Source organism: Dermacentor variabilis, chromosome 7 (assembly GCF_050947875.1).
Source record: "Dermacentor variabilis isolate Ectoservices chromosome 7, ASM5094787v1, whole genome shotgun sequence".
In the NCBI taxonomy this organism is placed as follows: domain Eukaryota; kingdom Metazoa; phylum Arthropoda; class Arachnida; order Ixodida; family Ixodidae; genus Dermacentor; species Dermacentor variabilis.
In genome coordinates, this window is record NC_134574.1 from 165,375,897 (window position 1) to 165,396,577 (window position 20,681).

The 20,681-nt window shown below is 44.8% G+C and overlaps 2 protein-coding genes and 5 non-coding genes across 7 annotated transcripts in view; 4 read left to right on the forward strand and 3 right to left on the reverse strand.

The window, feature by feature from the left end:
- LOC142588435 (CD63 antigen-like) overlaps positions 1–4,598 on the forward strand; it is a 57,523-nt gene extending 52,925 nt beyond the window's left edge. Inside the window, exons 5-6 of the mRNA XM_075700174.1 lie at positions 4,419–4,484; positions 4,548–4,598. Coding sequence (XP_075556289.1) covers positions 4,419–4,481 — 63 coding nt within the window. The 3' untranslated portion in view covers positions 4,482–4,484; positions 4,548–4,598. The remainder of the gene's footprint in view (positions 1–4,418; positions 4,485–4,547) is intronic.
- Positions 2,609–2,680, reverse strand: TRNAQ-CUG (transfer RNA glutamine (anticodon CUG)). The gene has a single exon. It is a non-coding gene; the product is annotated as a tRNA-Gln (tRNA).
- TRNAE-CUC (transfer RNA glutamic acid (anticodon CUC)) lies at positions 2,689–2,760 on the reverse strand. Its single transcript has one exon. It is a non-coding gene; the product is annotated as a tRNA-Glu (tRNA).
- TRNAE-CUC (transfer RNA glutamic acid (anticodon CUC)) lies at positions 3,492–3,563 on the forward strand. The gene has a single exon. It is a non-coding gene; the product is annotated as a tRNA-Glu (tRNA).
- Positions 3,571–3,642, forward strand: TRNAQ-CUG (transfer RNA glutamine (anticodon CUG)). The gene has a single exon. It is a non-coding gene; the product is annotated as a tRNA-Gln (tRNA).
- A 34-nt stretch (positions 4,599–4,632) lies between the features above and the next one.
- TRNAG-UCC (transfer RNA glycine (anticodon UCC)) lies at positions 4,633–4,704 on the reverse strand. The gene has a single exon. It is a non-coding gene; the product is annotated as a tRNA-Gly (tRNA).
- A 382-nt stretch (positions 4,705–5,086) lies between these two features.
- Positions 5,087–15,524, forward strand: LOC142588434 (activator of 90 kDa heat shock protein ATPase homolog 1). Its single transcript, XM_075700172.1, has 8 exons — positions 5,087–5,377; positions 5,575–5,654; positions 6,855–7,051; positions 8,227–8,347; positions 8,528–8,619; positions 9,991–10,116; positions 11,792–11,893; positions 14,465–15,524. The coding sequence occupies exons 1-8, from the start codon at positions 5,298–5,300 to the stop codon at positions 14,687–14,689; spliced, it is 1,023 nt and encodes a 340-aa protein (XP_075556287.1). The 5' UTR covers positions 5,087–5,297; the 3' UTR covers positions 14,690–15,524.
- The last annotated feature ends 5,157 nt before the right edge of the window (positions 15,525–20,681 follow it).

Consider the following 20,681-nt stretch of genomic DNA (forward strand, 5'->3'; position numbering starts at 1 on the left):
TCTACTGTCCGGCTTCCCAGCAATCATGTCTTTGTCCTCCCCTTCTCTTTCCATTACCACCTGGCTCGACTGGCTTCGCGCTGAGGGGGAAGAACAGTGTCGACTGGCCGCCCAGGCGGTCGATATGCTCGGCCTGTAATTTTGGGCTGAATAAAGGTCTTATACATGCTACTACTACTACTACCTAAATATCCTCGCTGAAGCAAATATACGCCTTCAAGTGCATAATTAATCTAATTAAGCGAATAAGTGTTCTCAAGGCGTTCGGCCATTCGCTTACATTGGCAGTCATCACTCGCCGTGTTTGCTTAGTGGCTGTGGTGTTGGGCTTGCTAAGCACGAGGTCGCGGAATCGCCCCCATCGAAATGCGGCCACGGCGGCCGCATTTCGATGGGGGCGAAATGCGAAAGCACCCGTGTACTTAGATTTAGGTGCGCGTTAAAGACCCCCAAGTGGTCCAAATTTCCGGAGTTCCTCACTACGGCGTGCTTCATAATCAGATCGTGGTTTTGGTACGTAAATACCCATAATTATTAACATTGGCAATCATCGTCGATGTTTTAGGCACCATTTTTGATAAGCAATACTTAATTTTGAGTGCTACTGCGCATTCCCATCCAGGAGCCGAAATTCTCTAGATGATAAATTGATGCCACGCGTACGCATCGCTCTCGCCGAGCATATGGACGATCCTCTTCTCGGTGATCAGCTCGACCCACCTGACTTCTTGCAACTGAAGTGCATGCGTCAAAATCCGGATGCACTTTCAAACCTTGCAATGAATCGCAAGATGACATTCCTTTCATTGCTTACTTAGTTCTAATGCTGCCGTAGCCTGGCATTTAGGCATTGATCCGTCTTCACCTACATATTTCTTGGCGGATGTCGTTTGGCGTCTGTTTCGAGCAGCCTTGTTAAGTCAGCTTATCCAAGCACTTATCTCTGATGTGACACGAGTGCTTCTCCATATGCTGCGGCGTGCAGTCAAAGTTGGTGTATCCATTCGATATTTCACTGTCCGCATAAGCTTTTCACTCACTTTGACAATCATCTTCGATAGTTTCGGCCATAATAATTTTTTTCTTCCTTTCTTTTTTTTTTCGCTGCATGGTGTACTTCGAGTGGCGGTATTGCGCGTGCTGCCAATGAGCTTCATACAATAATTACCAGAGTGAACGCTGGCGTTAGTGAGCTGAACGGGAGCGGTTGTAAGTACAGCATGGAAATTATGGGAAGTACATAGATTTACCCAAACTTCGTCATTCTGGCCTCAAACGGCTTTGTAGCTTTGTAAACTCGGCATTTTCAACAATGTACTGCGTAATGAATAATCCAGTAAACATTATTAAAATTGTCCGATGGCAGGATACGAGCACATAATTTATCGCGGGCGTGCAAGTGCCTAAGACGCTTGGCGCGTTTCTATTTGGCCACGTCGACCATAGTAGCGATTGTGCGTGTTCGCAGCGTCTTCTGCACTTCGGAGGGTATAGACTGCTGTGAAATTTACGACAATGAAGGCGCATAAAGCGTAATATACAAAGCCACGAGAAGGTCTGAATCCGCGTGCACGAAGATCAGACAAATCCATGTACTTCCCATCATTCACATGGTGGGTCGACGACTGCAGCGCCAGAGTTCCAAACTCTATGCGTTCTGCGTTGGATGATTTATCGAAGTCACGTGCCGTAATGGGTCATAGTGCAACCACAGAACACCTAACCTATAGTGCAACTCTACGGGCAGTGCGTCTAGCGTCGAGGCGTTTGTGCGGGTGGCATTGGCTCTCTAGCTGGCTGGAGAGAAAAGCAGCGCGAGCTTCCGTTTGACGTTTCAGCTGTTTTCGCGCAAAGTAGCCGCTTGATGCTTTGCAGACACATGATTGCCACCGCGTGTACGCGCATCGCTTCTCTGTTTACAGTGCCCAAATCTGAACTACGTTCTGCCTCCGAGCTAGTTGGTACGGCTACATTTCAAGGCAGGTAAAACGTAAGGAATGAGGACATACAGAGCGGGAAAATCTGGTCAGGGGACCTTTTAAAAGATACCCAGATATTCTAGATAGATCATAGCCCCAGTATTGCTTTGAAACGTTGTACTGTTAATCAGTCAAACCACATGCTGCGATTCAACAATGCTGAACGCTCCGACTAGCGACTAACAGTGTGATCCGACCTCTTACGCCCGCTGCCACTTCACGCATATTCACACACGAACTCGGGACCGTTGCCGTCGTTCACGCCTGTATACGCTGGTCCACGCTGCGTTTCTGAAGATGAATATAACGAACTCGTTGTACTGTGCGACCTTGTCAAACTTCGCGCGTTTCGTTCAATTGGAGATTGTGGCGCCAACTATTGTCAATTTTGCACACAAACGCTTGTCCAACGGGAGACAGCAACTGATGCTTGCTGTAGCACTGAAAAATGCGGGATGCGCTGTCGCTATTTGATTGCTGATATGGGAATATTCAGGCTGTACGTGAGGCGTACAAAACAAACAATATCACGTGTGCACCATGTACTGATAAGCAGACAACGGGAACAACGAACTAAAACTGCGGTGGGTGCATGGCGGTATGGGTATGCATCGAGGGAAGAAAAAAATAGGTCTCACCGAGATTTGAACTCGGATCGCTGGATTCAGAGTCCAGAGTGCTAACCATTACACCATGAGACCCCACACCTTTCCGACGCCGGGAATCGAACCCGGGCCTCCTGGGTGAGAGCCAGGTATCCTAACCACTAGACCACGCCGGAACGGGTGGTGCACTGCTCAGGAAGAAATTTGTCGACTTCTGAACAAAAGGAGGCATTGGGTCAACCATTACCCGAACTTTTTCACTCTCGTTGGGGCTGGTGTTGATGTTATGGATTTGTATACTTCAATAGTCCATCTGTGATTGGCACGGCGACCGAAAAATCCTGCGTTTTCCCACAGAGCGGCCATGCAACGTCCGAATCCGGCCTTGCTTCCGGCCTTGCTTCCAGCCGACGTCGGCTGGAAGCATGTTCCATTGTGGAGCGCTCGTCTTCGGCTGCTTTCGTTTACGCCCTGAGGGTCACCTGTCGACAATTTAATTAGTCAGAAGACACTAGTTATTTTGTTTTCCTCTTGTCTAGATGTAAAGATTTCCTTTATTGTCTTGTATGCGTATATGTTTTACCATGCATGTTTTCAGATGTGACTTAAACCCTGTTTTTGTACACGAAACAGTGTTCCATTCTCGCACCGTTCGTGGAAAGAATGAATATACGTGCAGTAAACTAGAATTCGGTAAAGGCCGGATTCGGACGTTGCATGGCCGCTCTGTGGGAAAACGCAGGGATTTTCGGACGCCGTGCCAATCACAGAAGGACTATTCAAGTATAAAAATCCATTACATCAACACCAGCATCAACGAGAGTGAAAAAGTTGGGGAAATGGTTAACCCAATGCCTCCTTTTGTTGAGAAGTCGACAAATTCCTTCCTGAGCAGTGCGCCACCCGTTCCGGCGTGGTCTAGTGGTTAGGATACCTGGCTCTCACCCAGGAGGCCCGGGTTCGATTCCCGGCGTCGGAAAGGTGTGGGTCTCATGGTGTAATGGTTAGCACTCTGGACTCTGAATCCAGCGATCCGAGTTCAAATCTCGGTGAGACCTATTTTTTTTCCTAGCTATTACAGTATTACATTACACGACCTATTATGACCTATGACCTATTACATTTTCGCGAACGAGGACGTCGTAAAATACATATTTCAGAGGTCCGTCATAAGTACACAAGCGTTGTGAACGAGGGCGAATAATTAAGCGGAAACACTGAAGAATGCGCCCGCCCGCCCGGACACCGCTCGAACTGCAGCAGACGACAGGCGCGAGTCCGTGCCCTGACGTCACGCGAGCGGCGCTCGCAGCGCCCCTCCAAGTCGTTCTCGGGGCTATATATCCTTGCGCGTGGCCTCAGAGATTGTACCGGCCGGTACAGCTGTGTACTGCCATTTCTTCTCCCCCCCACCCCCCTTTTAACGAACAATAGCGTGCTTTCTAGAGAGTCACATGAACTGCTTGGGAACTTATCGTCGAGAAAGCGCCTGCACACTTGCTCCTACCTTTCTGCTCACCACATAGTGCCGTGCTTCCTTATTACTATTTTTTCTGGGGTACCTTTCATGTATGCGGATGATTCACCTGAATGGAGGGACGCTTTAAAATTTCTTTCCTGCATGGGGATACTCCTGAACACTGATGAATGAATGAATGAATGAACTAACGGTTCTACTAATATGAATTACGTTTATGGCATATTGTGCGCGTGACCAATACACGCAGCCACTCTTCCGAAAGCGCTCGCTCAGCAGGTGTGCACTAGGCCCAATGGCCCACTCAATCACGCACATCTGCTTAAAAAAAAAAATCCCACATTTTGTTTTTTGCAGTCAACTATGATGCTGACTTCTCATCGCCTGCGCAGAATTCTACTTCAGAATCCGAACATTTGAAAGGTGAGCTGTGCGGACAAAAGCGATCTAGCTGCTTCAAACTGATAATTTTTTTTATCTTTGCAGGTTCGTGCATTCGTGGACAAGGTTGCAATAAAAAATTATTTGTAAACCTCCCGTTGTACGTAATAAGTATTTAAAAAAAAAAAAGTGCGACGGCCGGGAATCGAACCCGGGTCAACTGCTTGGAAGGCAGCTATGCTAACCACTATACCACCGTCGCCCATTCTTAAGTAGTTTCTTAGATGCTAAATAAACATATACACATAATTTTGTACTTAACTGCGCTAAAATATTGTACTTGTTTACATTATTGCTCAGAACCAGTAAAAGTTAACGTATTTTTACGCTTATGGTAACGCTAACGTCAATCGGTAAAAGAAATTGTGTTAAAGTATTCCACAAAACATTTTACAGACACGAATTATATAATAATTACTTAATTTTTGTGCTTCAAAGCGTGTAAATTTTAAAGATCTGAGAATGACCTAGATCATAGATGGCCTTGGCCTTGATTAGTACACTCTAGCCTGCTCTAGCCTTGATGCCACAAGCATTACGTTTTCGCGGCGTGGCTGTTGTCGCGGAAACGACGCAAGCAACCGCCGTGGCGCTGCATGTCTTCCGCTAGAAAGCGAGCGCCGAGCAATATCGCGAATTTTCTAGACTCTCACGCCTTGGTAACGGGACCAAGCCGCCAGCGCACGCCGTCGCACATAGCATTGCGCGTCTTTTGGTGAAGCGAAGGTTGGTTCATCGAGTAGTCAAAGCTTCCTCGTCGACGCTACCGTGTGCCGCCGGTACCACTGGGAAAACATGGCCAAGTGGGGCGAAGGTGACCCGCGATGGATCGTCGAAGAACGGCCCGACGCTACCAACGTGAACAACTGGCACTGGTAAGCTTCCCACGCAGAATTTGCGGCGCTGTGCTGGTCCTTGGCGCAAAATTCTATCACCATAACTTGCCTAACGCACACAAGCTTAAGGCCGAATCGGCTTTAACGTCTACCTGCATACGGTACAGACGCGTTCCGTTTACGACGCTGAATGAATGGGCAAGTGATCGACACCGCCGTTTTCCCCATTACTTTAGGACCGAGAAGAATGCCTCGTATTGGTCCAAGGACAAACTCAACGAGCTCCTTACCAACATCGAAGTGAGCGACTCTAGAGGTAAGTTTTCCGGCTGATCTCGGATTTTTAGTTTGGTTCAAACGTCTTGTTTCTTGTTAGTGCTGTTTCACAGAGTCGACGAATTTTTTCTGAGTAGTCTAATATTGCGCTTGTTCGTTGGCACAGTGTTTATGGTTCGTATTGTCGACATTTCAACTTTGACACTGCTCTTCACAGTTTGTTTTTTAAACACATGCGTTTATTGTTGCAGTTATGGGGGCCTTTTATAGTGTGTATGTAGGGAAGAAGGAAGTAATGGGCGTGTGGTGTGTTGCGCAGGAACAGTATATTACTGAACTTGAGTCGATGTATGTGTTACTGTATGATTTACGTCGTTTCTGCAAACTTATCGGGGAATTCCTAGCTCGAAAGGCCACTTATTAAAGCTCAGATGTAGTGTAGTGACTGACGCCGATCCAAAACCACATGACAGCTTGTCGTAAGCATCCTCGCCGACAATTTCGATTTGGATGATTGGTTGTTCTATAGCGGGATTGTGGAGTTGCTCTTTGATGTTCCAGAAAAAGGAGCATAGGGAACTACAGACACACCAGTTAACACAACAGAAGTAGACTAGTGCAGAATTCGTACACATCTGCTGTATCTTTCCTAACTTCTGAGCAATAGGGAGCATACACTGTGTTGAATTTCAGTCCTTGTGCTGCCCAGACTTTCTTTAGCGGAGCCTTCTAGATCGATTCTCGTTGGCACTGCTGTGAAGTTCACAGGCTTCGACATGAACATCAAATCGGGATGCATATTCGACTTCCACTGCGCCAGTCAGTAATAGTTTAGCGAAAAATATCAATAACTTGAACCTTACATGACAAAGCTGTAACCGGCATAAAAATACCTTCGTTGTATTCAATATTTGTCATAAGGATATATTTGTTACACACTGATTTTGGAGAGAAACCTAAAATTTTGAAAGGAGACCTCAGTTGAAGTGGAGCAGGCTCTGTCATGGTGGGCAGATGAATGCCTTCAATCAGAAATACTGGCGGTAGAGAATGTTTCTTCTGCAAAACTGAACTGCCACTCACATTTTTTGTGCATTCAAAAAGCCATCCATAATAGCATCATAGTTTTACTCTTGTGTACCTTCAGTCCAACTGTATGCTTCACAATGTAGTATGCTATCCACTGAATTGCTTCATTTTTAACTTGCTGAGTATGTGCTTGTGTGTATCCTGAACCTAGGGACCTGCAAGATCGTGGAAATGCCCAAATGCGAAGGTGAAGCTGTTGCCAACAACCGGAAGGCGAAGCTCATCTTCTTCTACGAGTGGGTCATTGAACTTAAGTGGCAGGGTGAGCCAGACGACAGTGATGAGCCCGTTGAGGGGAAGGTGGAGATACCAAACTTGAGTGAAGAGCATGACCCAAGCGATGTAGATGTAAGTAGCTTTCACTGTGTGTCTTGGCTTGTTTAAAGCACAGGCGTACAAACAGTTAACCTAAATCAGTGTATGCTCAGCAATTCATGCTTCAGTTCATTCTTCGAATTACTGGACTACAGTCTGCCTGCTCATGTGTGGTAAATCAAGCTATGAACAACCTCAGCGAGTGACTCCTATGACCTTTTAGTGGCTTGCTATAACATGTATCTTAATTGAAACAAATGTGCTGAACTATCTGCTGCATGACACTTGAACAAGTTGGCATGGATCCGTCGTGTTAACTGTGAATTTACAATGGAGCTTAGAAATGCACTGTTGATTGTAGTTGTTTGGCTAAGGTTGACAGTGCAAGTTGTGTGTCTTTTCATTCCGTGTATATTGCAAATTTGTGCTGTTCCCACCAAGAGCCCTTATTGGAGGTCTTAGAAGTACTATCAATGTATTCGTCTCTAGTTTAAGAGGAAGCATTAGCTTGGGGCCAACTTCGATTACACTGTTCATATGCTCTCAATAAATGGTTGCTGAACTGATTCGCTTGAAATAAGTTGTAATAAAAAAGCTCATGCAAGGTTACGCAGGTCATTGCTATGACCTAGTGTACCTTGTCTTTTCCTCGGGTGTTTGAGTGTTATTGCTTAACGATGTTCTTAGACTGTGAACAGATTCGCTAGAATGTAAGTGCCCTTGCAAATTGAAGTCAGTGTCTTTGTTATTGAAGTTGGCTGATGACTTCACAAATAGCTGTACATTGTGGGTGGGAAAATTTGTTTACCTATTTGTGTAAGTGGCACAGTTGCTTTTTCTTCTTTTTCATCCTACTTTGTAAACCAAGCTGTGCTGTGCAAGTGTTTGAAAAACGGTAGTTATATCCTATAGCATGCTATACAGTTAAACATCAGTATAATAGATTATTGAATATAACGAAGTAAGTCTGAAGTGTTTCTCACCAATATTAGCATAACACACATATGCTTATAACAAGCATAGGATATAACTAAGGTGTTTTTGTGTCAAATGCAACTTTGTTACACCAAGATTTGACTTCAAATGCATTTAGACTTTGGTGTTGGCTCAGGCTTACTAAATATGGAAAAAAAAAATGCAATTGATGAAGCCTTTTTTTAGATGAAGGATAAGAAAGAGGGTGCAATACTGAGTTGTTGTTCTTTCAGGTGACAGTGACTGTCTTGTCTAAAGGTGACAAGGCTGAAGCACTAAAGGAGTTGATGAGATCGAAGGGTACCCAAATAATCAGAGAAAGACTAGAAACCTACATTGCAGCACTTAAGCAAGGTATGTTGTATGCATCTCAATATATTGTGTTTTTGTTTTCAAGCAGCAGTGCCTGGTTGTGATTTGGCTCATGCAATCTTGCATGCCCTCTAATAGCCTTGCAAATAGATCATGATGAAGGCATTCATATTGCATGCCTGCAGCTTTGTCCAGGTAGGCCCTCTGTTTCTATTTGTACAGAATTCTCGCAAGGAATGATTCTTCCTACAAGAAGTGATTCCATCAACCAGGTCAAGTCCACAGGCAAGACTGCGGTTAACTATAAGCAAACGGTACGTAATTTTGCCTGAGAAGTGTTATTTCATGTTTAGTCCTTGTGTCGGGGCAAGCTGGATTGCATATGTGATAAGGTTGCATTGAGGACGCAGAGGAGGTGGCAAGAATGATGCATGCATTTATGGCACTGCCCTTTTACGTGATATATTACAGTGCTTCAGGTGTAGTGGGACTCCGCAGCAGTTCTCTATTTCTGCGTGCTTGGCATGGCTTCTACATATGTTTCGGGTTTCATTGATTGTTTCATGCATACCAGAGGGCACAGCATAAGTTAAGGTTGCCTTCGAACAGCCTGTACAGGACGGTGTGTTCCATTTTGTCCCCCTTTCCTCTTCTTAAAAACTGGCTCTGAACTCTGTATACTAAAATTGTATTTGAAATAGCACTCATTACGGTGAGGGGGGACTACCATAATAGTCCATACACTATTATCAAAGCCCCCTCACCCTATGGTTGCTAAAATAAGGGGGTCCCTTTTTATTCCACTGCATGACAAAAGAAAAAGTACTGCAGAAATTAGATGAGGAACATAATAGTGCAGCAACATTCAATTTATTCATTTTTTCTAAGGACGCAATTTGAACCCAGGAGCCCAGTCATGAGCCCAACGGTCTTGCATGGCGCCACAAAACTAGATAGAAAGGTTCACTATTACACAGGTTCTGCATCAGCTGCTGGTACCCCGTTACTACAATGTTATGCCTATATATCTCATCTCATCCGTTTGAGATGAGATGCCCTTTTGGAAAATTGACGCATTTGTGATGGTGTGCATCATCCTCCTACTATGGCATTCTAATCTACTATTTGTGATCCAAGGAAAGGCTGTTTTTCTGATCGAGGTGTTAATCGGAAGTGTTAGTGGAGAGTGAGATTAGATGATCTGCAGGAGCTAAGATGTGCTACGGCTTACATTCAGCGAATGAAGCTCTTTACAATAGCATGTCCGGCTAGATTGAATAGTTATGTGTAAATATACACGGACTTTTCTGGTCTGTTTAAGCATATTTTTTTTAGTACAGCTGACACCCAATATACTTTACATAGATGCAGCGAATTATAGGATATAAATGAAATAGATGTAAAATTTTGTTGGCCATGCTTTATTTTAATGAGTATTCTACTGCTGTAACGAAAGAGAAAATGCGCGTAGGTGTAACCGAAGCACATATTTCTTCACTGGCAACTCTTAATATGCATTATAGTAGCAAAAATGTTGAATACTCAGCAGTTGCAACTTGAAAATGCATAGTCTGGATGTGCATGTGTATTTTAACGAAGGGCTTGGCTTAGCTGACCCGCAAATGGCAAGCTAACATGTTGGTCCTGTGTGATGACAGTGATGGCACGGTATCCTCTCTTTACAGCCACTAAATGGCTCATCGGGTGACAAGGCACCCAGCCTCGTCAAAGTGGACACCACTAGCATCATGCAGGTGGAGAGTTTCAAGTGCACAGCTGAAGAGGTTTACCGAGCCCTGACTGTCAAGGAGGTAAATGTGCCAGGGCCGAGTTCCTTTTGCTCGCACCAAGACGAACCCATTTGCAATGGCATAAGTGTGACTTGGTCTTTTCTGTGGTGTTTTTTTCTTTCATCATTTTAAAGGAGTGCTGACACCACTTTTTTTTTTTATACTGAATACTCACTATGGTAGCTCAGTTACTGTGGCGTGGCGCTGCTGAGCTCGAGGTTGCTGGTTCGATCCTGGCAGTAGCAGCCGCATATCAGTGGGGGCAGAATGCAAGAATGCTCGTGTGTTGTGCATTGGGTTTTTGTGAAAGAATCCTAGGGGGTCAAAATTCCGAGCTTTTTTTTATGATGCAACAAGCTGAGTGACACATTTCCTGTTGCCAGTGGCCACAGCACATCGCTTTTACTTGCGACCAAGCATAGTGTGTTGCATACGGTGTGGGGTTCTCACACCCATGCTCTTGGGACAAAGGAACAACACAGTAGTACAAACAGTCGCAAGGGCATTTATTGCACCTTTCATAGATCAATGCCTGCTAGCCGAGTTGCTATCCAGAAAACATGCCGATGGGCGCGCGACAAATTTAGAAGTCCGACTCACCGCGACCGGATAGCGAGCGAATATGTTCGCCCCATGCTGGATCCCAACGCCTGGTCATTCGTGTGTACGGTCACGCGAACGGTGGCGCGTTCGAAGGCGGCCACGCGAGACGTTCTCACAGAAGCATAGATCAGCGCACGCGCGGCACGGCACGTCCGCACTGCTTGCTGTCCCGACCCAAAGAGAGAGCGCCTTGTCTTTCGGCGCCCAAGTAAACCTGCCTGTCGGCGGCGTTAGCAGCGCAACACTCGCGCCATCTCTCGTACTGCGCCTCAACCACTCCGACCGCCGCGGGCACCAGGCCACGCCGCGAAGCCGGATTACAGGAGACGCGCTATGTGGGAAAAACATATCAGGGGACGCGCGAGAGTCGCGCATCCCCACAACAGGCAGCACAGACGTGCCAAAATAGCATGCGATTTTATCTGACCTAGCGTCCACAAGTTGTGATTGTAATATGTGTAGCAGTTATTCCATGGAAAGCATTGTCTCATACAACTGCAATGCGAAATGCCCCGAGTGAGGCATCTATGACCAAACCAGTTGCACAGCTTCTTCGGTGTTGCATGATCAGTATGAATCGGAGTGTGGCCTTATTGCTCGGATGCTATGGCATTGTGTGGCTTTTGGGCATTGTGCAGATCGCTAGTTTGATTCCCCACCACGGAAAATGAATTTCGATGGGGGCGGAATGCAAAGACGCTTTGTATACTTAAATTTCAGTGCACATTAAAGAACCCCTAGTGTTTAAAATTAACCTGGAGCCCTCCACTACAATGTCCCTCACAAGCCAATGTACAGTTTTGGGATGTTAAACCTGACAACAATTAGAATTTTTATTGCTACACTGTGTCAGCAAATTTCGCTTTGTGTCATGTCACAATAGTGTTGATGGCACGACATTTGGCGTTTCGAGACCTACTAAAGTGTTGAAATGAAATACAAGTTTTTATAACCTTCATCTTTCTACATGGCGAGAAGCATGTGGTAGGAATCCTACAATATTGAAAATATGTATATTTTCGAAGTTGTGTAATATACGCATATATTTACAGCACATGGTCTTTTTTTTTTTTTTTTCTCTGTGGCTACGCAGATGGTGCAGGCTTTCAGCCAGAGTCCATGTGTCTTGGAAGTGCAGAAAGGAGGAAGATTCGAACTATTTGGAGGCAACGTCAGCGGAACCTTCCTTGAGCTAGTGGGTGTTCTTTTTCCTAAACATCATAGGTTTGGGCATTGACAACGTATGAGTACAGCATGTAGATTGTGCGGTGACAGTTGTGTCTGCAAAGTGTTATGTTTGTGTACACCATGAAAACGGCTGAAAAGTCAAATGAAATGGTGGGTTTTTGTGCACAAAACCAGAGGACAAAAAAAAAGCATGAACGACACAGATGCGAGTGCGAACTTGTGTTTGCACTTCTGTCTTAATGTATTTGCTTATTTATTGGTTGAATACCTGTTTCTATTAAATATCAGTTTCAAAAAGCGCGAGATATGAAAAGGAATTTTTGATGTCTTGTCGTACAAGTTCTAGCTGTGCATGTGCACCTTATGACATGGTAATATGAGCATATTCCACAACTGTGACATTAAAGGGCCCCTGAAACGGTTTGGACAAATTTTGTAGACGCGTAAGGTACAGCTTAAGTAGAACATTCACACCACAATTTAAGTGAAGCGTTACATATTAATGGAGCTACAAGTGATTAGAAGTTACCCTCCTCCCTAGCCATGCTTTCCCTCCTCAACTCGTTCGCCGAGCGATCGGGGCTAAGCTCCGCCTTCACTGGTTCTGCATCATGGTGCGGCGTTACATCGCCCACTTCCGGTTGTTTTGGAGCCCGTGCAAAACCTCTCCGCTAGCCGCTTGGCCGTCGACCCCAAGCGAGAGCTATCGAAGCAGCGTGTGTTGCGAGCATTCTCTCGTAGCGCCGAACGTGTCTGCTATTCCGGTAATCACGCACTAGCTGAACGTTTCGACGGAACGGTGGAGGCATAAACTCAAGCTGATGAAGGAACTTTAGCATAGACGTACGTGAGCTGCCTGATCGGTCTTCACGGTCCAGCCACCCGTTGGCGCAGAGCTTAACCAGCCAAAGAAAGAGCTAATATTGCTCTAACCAACTGTAAAACATATCAAACATTTGCAAAAACAATGTGTTAATGATTACACTCCTGCGAAAAATTTACACCAGCAGCAAAGAAGAATACATTTTGTTACTGCTACTGTGTGTGGTTGAGCTCTGTGCCACCAGGTAGCTGCACCATGCAGACCATTCACATTTGCGCTTCTGTTCATCCCCTGAAACGACACATAAGGGGACACGGCCAGGCCAGAACACCTAGTCTAGGTGGTTCTGGCCAGGCCCTGTCCCCTTGCACTTGCGTTTACCCTAATACCAGACTCGCGAAACGCTATTGCGTTAGTAATCTTCCGGTGTAAAGTGATGGCCACAATCGCGCAAATCCTGGCGCCGATCGGATAGCGGCAGTCCGATGCGCTGCAGCCAGTCTGCTCGTCTGCTGGCTTGCAGAGGGACACCATGTCGCAGCTTGACATATTGCCAGTCGCTACGTTTGCAGTCCACAACGCAACCAAGTCGAACCATAGCGCTCGGGGAAAGACAGACCAACACTGACGGCGGAGCTCTTGTCAAAGACGGAGCACATTGAAACACAAGCAGACGACACTTGCTGTGTGCCGGAAGTGCTTAAGTGTACTGAAAAATTGTTCTTGTGCATTCTTCATGTTAGTTCCTTTTTATAAAAACAAATTAACTAACATTCCAGCTATTACGAACATAATTTCTTTACCATAAAGTTGGAAGAATTAACGATCACGCGCCCTGCTCAGCCAATCGGATAGCGCACCCCACTGACGTCATATGGGTGATTTCCATCATATGGGTAGGGGCGGCTCAACATTCCGCCCAGCAGTGTGCTGCGATCGGCAGCAGTGTGCATTTTTAAAACCTTATAATAAATTACACGCTTTATGCGGAGCACTTAGATGTGTCAATTAATGATCAGAAGGACCTACTCTAACGACTCAGTACGTTTGTAGAAAATCATCAAAATCGTTTCAGGGCCCCTTTAAGCTTGGGCTTTATGACTGGCATAAGCAGTTCACTCAGAAGCATGGTGAAACTGCTGCCAGTGACTGCTGCAACGCTATGGAGCAGACACAGGTGACATATATCCTGACTTTTTTCTTTTATCTATGAAAAAAAATGGCAGAATTAACGGAAGTTGTGCAAGTTATAAAATCTGAGACAAAGGTCCTGCTTCCCCAAACATGTAGACTGCACTCTCTGAAAACTAAACAAACTATATAAGCTATGTGCACTCACCAAAGCTTCACTCTTTGTGCTGTGCACCTCTGCTAGTCTACACAGCGATATGTTGTGGGTGAATCTTGTGGTACATCTGACTGGTTGCTTTTCACCACTTCAGAGCTCTCCAGTGGCAAGGTTGTCATTTGGCTAGTCGAAATAAAATGCTCGGAACACATTCGCATGGTTCGTTCCCGGTGCAGCACTCCAACTTGGAGCGCAGTTCACTGAGAGTGCAACCATGATCTGGAAGGATTCATGGCACCTGTTGCTCTGGGACCAGCGGAACGTTAGGTTTTTGCAGACATTCTTTTGCTCCAGTCTTCAAACATATTCGCATCACTACAAACCAAGATGGGGCGCAGTAGGAACCAGCTGAATCTGTGCTGTCCAAGAGCTGTCACTCTAAAAAGCAACTTTGGTGTTTTGCACAGGTCCCAGACAAGAAGATCCGCATGCGGTGGCGGTTTGGCAGCTGGCCCCAGAGTCACTACTCCGACGTGACCATCGATATCGAGCAGAAGTCTGACTGCACCGAAGTGACGCTGACACAGGAAGGAGTCCCTCAGGGAGAGGCGGACCGTACACGAGATGGCTGGCAGCGCCACTATTGGGACAGCATGAAGCGAACGTTTGGCTTCGGAGCCATTCTGTTCTGAGTCAGGAACTTGTGTGGCCACCTACGCCAGCAATGGCATAAGAGGACGTTCGCTTGACTCTGAAATGCTGCTGTGCACACCCTGCCACACGCCATGTCGGATAACCATGATGGGTGGTGGATTGTGTACTGACTTTGCGTGATGCGCGCGTGTTCGGGTTGGGAACATGTGGGACACTGAAAGTACGAGACTGCCATCACTGTTTGAGGGAAAGTGGTGCTGGACCATCTGGATACTAATTCACACATTTTTACTGGTCCCCCATTTTGCATCGCCTACTTCAAAGTGTCCTAGTGTGCAACTACTGGGTCCGTGACATGCACCACATTAATGGTAGCCTTTTTTTCTTTCTTTTTTTTTTCTGCTAACAGCCTTGATTTGTTAGCATATTTAATAAAAAATGTCATGCCACATGTGCAAATGTCAAGGCAACCTGAATGAATTCACTGAAGCCCAGTGATTATTTTTTCCATGCTACTCGATGGTTGGCTCAGCTTTTTGTGGCTAGTGTGAGTAGCAATTTGTGAATGCTGTAGTTTGACTCGGCAAACATTGTTTGATCTTTTAAAAAGAAAAGATTCATTATTGCTTTCACAGGAAAGGCTTTTGTGACAAAGTGACGGGATTTGACTGAAAACATGTCACAAATACTGCTTGTCATAGTTTTCATTGATGTTATCAATCTTCCAGAATCAAGACCTGCAAAAAAATACGGAAGGCAAGCCAGTTTTCCCACGCTGCCGGTTCATTTGAAGCCTGTCCAACTCTGGTGATATTCCAAAACATTTGTGTGCAAGTGTTATTGAAAGCTGTAAATAAAATGTCCTCATCAATATCTTGCGATACTTCGCATCTGTTAATTGGTGCACAGAAATTTCTTTATTACCAGGCTGTACAGTGGATTACGAAAGTGTGCAACATATGCATGAGTGCATCATTTACAAGTTGCAAGCGGTTGGCACTCGTAGTACAAAGAGCTTGTGACACACAGGCGGGTGTGAAAACATCTATTGCTTAGTATTGTACTGAGCAGATGCCATTATAATGAAGTCACATCCGGCGCAAGAATACTTTCATTATATCAGGTATTCATTATAAGCATACGTCTGTTACTTTCTAATATTGGCTAGAAACAAGTCGTTTACTTTGTTATACCCGGCAATTTGTTATAGTATCTTGTAGTGACCGTTCGTCACTTCGTTGTCCCCGCCATGAACGTCATTGCCCCTTGCTCCGGAAATACAGTTTGCCTCGCCATAGGGGTCATTGCCCCTGTTCTCGTTCCGTCTTGAAAGGAAAGCGGCTGCCCGACTGCGGCGCAGCCACTGCCACTCGGCAAACCTGCTTTTACTTTTGTATAAAGCCAGTGCATTCTCCGTTCTCAAGCTGTTAAAACGTGTATTCCTTACCTCTGCGAAACTGAGCTGCTAACATACCTAGGTCCAACTGTATTTGTAAAAGTGTCTCAATGTTAAATGCTTTCTATGTCCCGGTGTAAATATCGCTGCTCTAGCCATTGATTCTGATGGAACCATTTAAAACCTGCTTCAAAAATTTTCTTTCTGATGGCAAGAAAACAGCCTATAAATCGAGAAATGCAGGTGAGGGTGGATGCTTGGGCAAGCTTATAATTAATGGCAAAACCAATTCAACATTGAACTAAGTGCTAAGAGGACATAAAGACGGACTATGCTGACTGTCGTGCCATGTTTGCCTTTCTGTGTTCTTGTCTTACATGCTGTGCTTAGCTTTGTCACAAAGAAAAGCAGTTTACGGTTTGACATAGTTCTGTTCTGCAGTGCTATCTGCCTTTACTTGTTTAAATATGCAAGTGTTCGCTAGGTAACTTTAGCTGAAAGTGTGTGTCTTGCATGACTAGGCACAGTCACGATTGTATTGCACTAAATACGCTCCCCAAGTTTGAGTGTGGCTAAAGAGGCACGCCAAGCTCGGAGAAGTAGTGAAACAAGTGCATACACTTAGTTTGAGTCGCTGTGTTCACTACGGTGTCGTGTGACTGCAGCTAGTGGTTGAGCTGTGCTGACCTCTTTAATGAACTTGACGAGTTCCACAAGGAGTGACTGCAAGGCTTGCAAGAGGCTTAACCTCATCTGGCTGGTGGTCACAATTTTGCAAAATACCGGTTCTGAAGTTTTAGATTAAAAGGGATGCTTTCAAATATTCGCACAGTCCTGAAAATGATATACATACAGACATTTGTGATGATATTGGAACATACATATGCGTTGATACATATGGAAGGCCTCTGTATAAAAAAAGCAGAACCAAAATTATAGTTTTAGAGAGAGGGCCAGATTCTGATGTCATGTGCAGTTGTCCAAGGACATGTTGGCATTTCACCCTCTCTCACATAGAAAATGACACTTTGCACACAGAATCCCTTACGAGCCTGAACATTCCAACTTATGCCTTTGACAAGTCCTGCTGAAATGTTGGGTGCACATTGAGGCTTCCCTTGTTTGCTCACTGTCGATCTGAAATGATATTTTAAAGACTGCAGTACGATACGAGATCCTTGGCCTTCCAAATCAAAGGATGTACAGTAAGAGCACAATAAGAAAATGTTTAGATGTCATTAAATGCATTCTTTCAGACTACGCACAGTGACAACACTACAGTTCAATATAACCTATGCCCACAACACCACATTGCACCTTCTGTCTCTGCCTCCACATTACAGAACATACTTTGCAAGGAATGCTGACACAGGGAGTTCTGCTTTATTGCAGTGTCACGAAAGTAAGCTTATGTAATCAGCTGGCACAGTGGTACAAGTTCCTGAGTTGGACAGAATTGTATTTGCCACTGTGTTTTCAAACTGTTGCAGAATATAGACTGGCACTTGCAGTGCTTGGAGGTGGCAGCCATCTTTTGCCAGGGACTGTGGGAACTGGAAGAGCAGATAACTGTGATAGCATGCGACCTCTTTTACTGTGCTAAGCAGTTGTGACCTAGGTATTGGCATACACTTGTAGCATCGCAGCTGCACGTAACATCATGCCTTGGAAATGAAAATAAAGGTTGGGATGAATTTGCCCACTTGCAGAGAGACAAAGTGAAAACAGTGCTCAGTGGCGTTCATGTGAAGACCAAACTTGAGCTTTACTTATGTAAACAATCATTTGGTTGTATACAACTGGAGTTGCTAGGTCATGTGAACGGGTACGTAGTGAGCTGCTTAGTGCAGTGATTGGCTTAGGCCTGCTGACCCTGCATCTTTAACATGCTTGCCACTAATGTTAATTCATCTTGGTGGTCATAAAAAAAAATCGTGTTTTACATGCCAACACCACGACTTGATTATGGGGCACACCATTTTAGGGAACTAAGGATGAATTTTGACCACCAGTGATTCTTTAACATGCACCCAGTGTCTGATATACAGGCGATTTTGCATTCGCCCCCATCGAAATGCGGCCACTGTGGCCAGGGGCCGTATTATGAACAGATCCACTTGAGCGATACTATTGCCTTGGCGGTAGCTTGCTGTCAGGCGCACTGAGTGGTTGTTTTAGCAAAAACGGATGAGCTACGTCATCCAATTTTGCTCAGAATACGGCCCCAGGATTTGATCCCATGACCTCATGCTTAGCCATGGTAGAGCGACTGAACAAGGACATAGAAATAGATACACAGACGCAGCGCTTAGCATATAGTGTTTGCATATAGCACTACAGTGTTAATCTACAGCTATAGCAATTCATTATGCACTTTTTGTGCAGACTTTCTACGTCCTCGTTCAGTCGCGCTTATACACTCTACCATGGATTCTAACCAACTATCCCGCCAACATGTTTTAACCAAGCTCATGCTTAGCATTGCAATACCGTAGCCACTAAGCCACTGCAGCAGGTACCGCTTCGTCGCCAAATGCGCACTTCCTGTGCAGGCCACACCAACATATGGCGACGAGGGTTCAAGATTAAGCACACTATAAACGCGAGTGCAACAGCAAAATATTTTGGTCTACAGGTGCGCATTTCAGTTTTGCACGGCAAGCTCACAAATTCCACTCCGAGGCACTAACTGATGTGAAATTAACATTTGTTGTTCTAACCTCATATATAAGTACTCTCGAGTGCAATTCAGGCAATATGAGTTCCATCTCCCTGAAGAGTAGGAGCGACACATAGAAATGGATAAGCATACAGTGCTAAGAGAGGGCTCTCATGCTGTCCTAGTGTGTATTGCCTGCATGCCTGTCTAATTAAGTGACCCAGGGTGCTATGCCTAGTTTGTATAACTGGTTGCCAAAAACATGGTATTGATTACAAGACATTGGCCATCCTTGACCTTTGTGGCCCAATGACTTCTGTTGCAGGGATTACAAAACACTAGGCATCTGTAACACTTTCTGGTCCGGTAATTCCTGTTGTAATAGCAATCCTCACAAGGCATATCTGACTATGAGAAAAGCCAAAGTGAAAACTAGAGGGAAATCACAGTTCCAGCAACTCTGGTTACATAATTAATCTAGACTTAGTACCACACAAATCTTCAGCTGTTCTTAAATTTCGGAAATGTCCACACATTGATACACTGCATTTCTGAAGTTTAGTGCCACCTAAAGCTGCCTACATGACTTCGAGAGTATGTAAGCAGCCTTCAAATAATTTGCAAGCATAATTTATGGCTGCAAATGTAAGACTCTCATATGCAACAAGCTGCTAGCTAATGCGATACTAACATGAAGAGTTCGTTTAAGAAGGTTTCAATACATTATGAAAAACTACCCAATAAATTTCTTCATTTTCTGATGCACAATATTGATGATGATGTATGGGGTTTCGTGGCACAAGGACCAATGATGACCAAAGAGCGCCAAGAAATGGTGTGATGTAGTCAATGGCGCAGTCAATAACAAAGGGTATTTGTGACATGGCTGTATAGAGGACTGAAAATGCTCGCTGTGAATAGCATAAAATAAGCTATATGTATACTAAAACTATGACGCTGACATGTGGGGTGTGCCAAGAGCACAAAAGGTAAGCCGTGATAAGTGCCAGTAGCATTACTGCCTAACTGCCGCCCTTAAACGCAAAGGTGTGGAGGCACCACAATACTAATGTTATGATGTGTGATATGATATTGATATGATGCCAAAAACAATATTTGAACCAGAAAGGGTTAAAGGTTATTTGAATAGTACTGAGTGAATTAGCATTTTGTCTGCCTATATAAAACTGTGTAAAGACAAAAATTGTGACTGCGCTTGCAAGGCTACATAAATTGTGTAGTAGTGTGAGCACTGATGCCTTGGATTCTTTCTGAATTATTGTAATGACAAGCACTATACTGTTGTTGATCTACAGCTATAGCAATTCATTATGCACTTTTTGTGCAGATGTTTCTGAAGTAAACGTTTTTCGTGGCATGTGTTGCTTGGGCCCGCTGCAATTCTGATGCAGAGTACATCCAGCAAATACCACTAAGGCAGGGTCACTGCCCTGTTGCACGGTATCTATATACAGTAGAACCTCGTTGATATGTTCCCATTACGTACGTTTTCCCGGTGCCAATATTTAACAATCGAGAAGAAAAAAAAATGACCCAATAGGGCTACGCTCATTTTTTACCGGTTCAAACATTCCTGGAAAACACTATTTTTTAGGCACCAACATTCAATGCGTCGCCAAATTGTGATCGTACGATATGTTTTCTGGCAACTAGATTCCATGTGAACAAAAAAATGCATGAGGCACGCGCGATCGAGAACAGCTCACCGCCATACTTTCTCGCCTGTCTCATGTGAAAACACCGGCCCGCACTCAGTTTCTCATTTCGGTACCAGCGTATCTTCTTCGGGTTCGTCAGACGCGGCAGTCACAACTATCAACGCCAATCCTATTACAATAAGCATCTTTGCTTACACTCTTAGGCAAATGTATACCCTTTGGGGTGTATATTTGCCACACAACAATAATCGTCATCTGCCTTGCTTGCGTTTCCTTTCTTGAAGACGCTGCGCTCA

What these genes read in the sequence shown, in the direction of transcription:
- LOC142588434 (XM_075700172.1), top strand. Translation starts at nt 5,298, where the DNA reads ATGGCCAAGTGGGGCGAAGGTGACCCGCGATGGATCGTCGAAGAACGG. An exon ending in ATGACCCAAGCGATGTAGAT is followed by an intron (nt 7,052 to 8,226) that starts GTAAGTAGCTTT and finishes TTGTTCTTTCAG; the next exon opens with GTGACAGTGACTGTCTTGTC. An exon ending in CGGTTAACTATAAGCAAACG is followed by an intron (nt 8,620 to 9,990) that starts GTACGTAATTTT and finishes CTCTCTTTACAG; the next exon opens with CCACTAAATGGCTCATCGGG.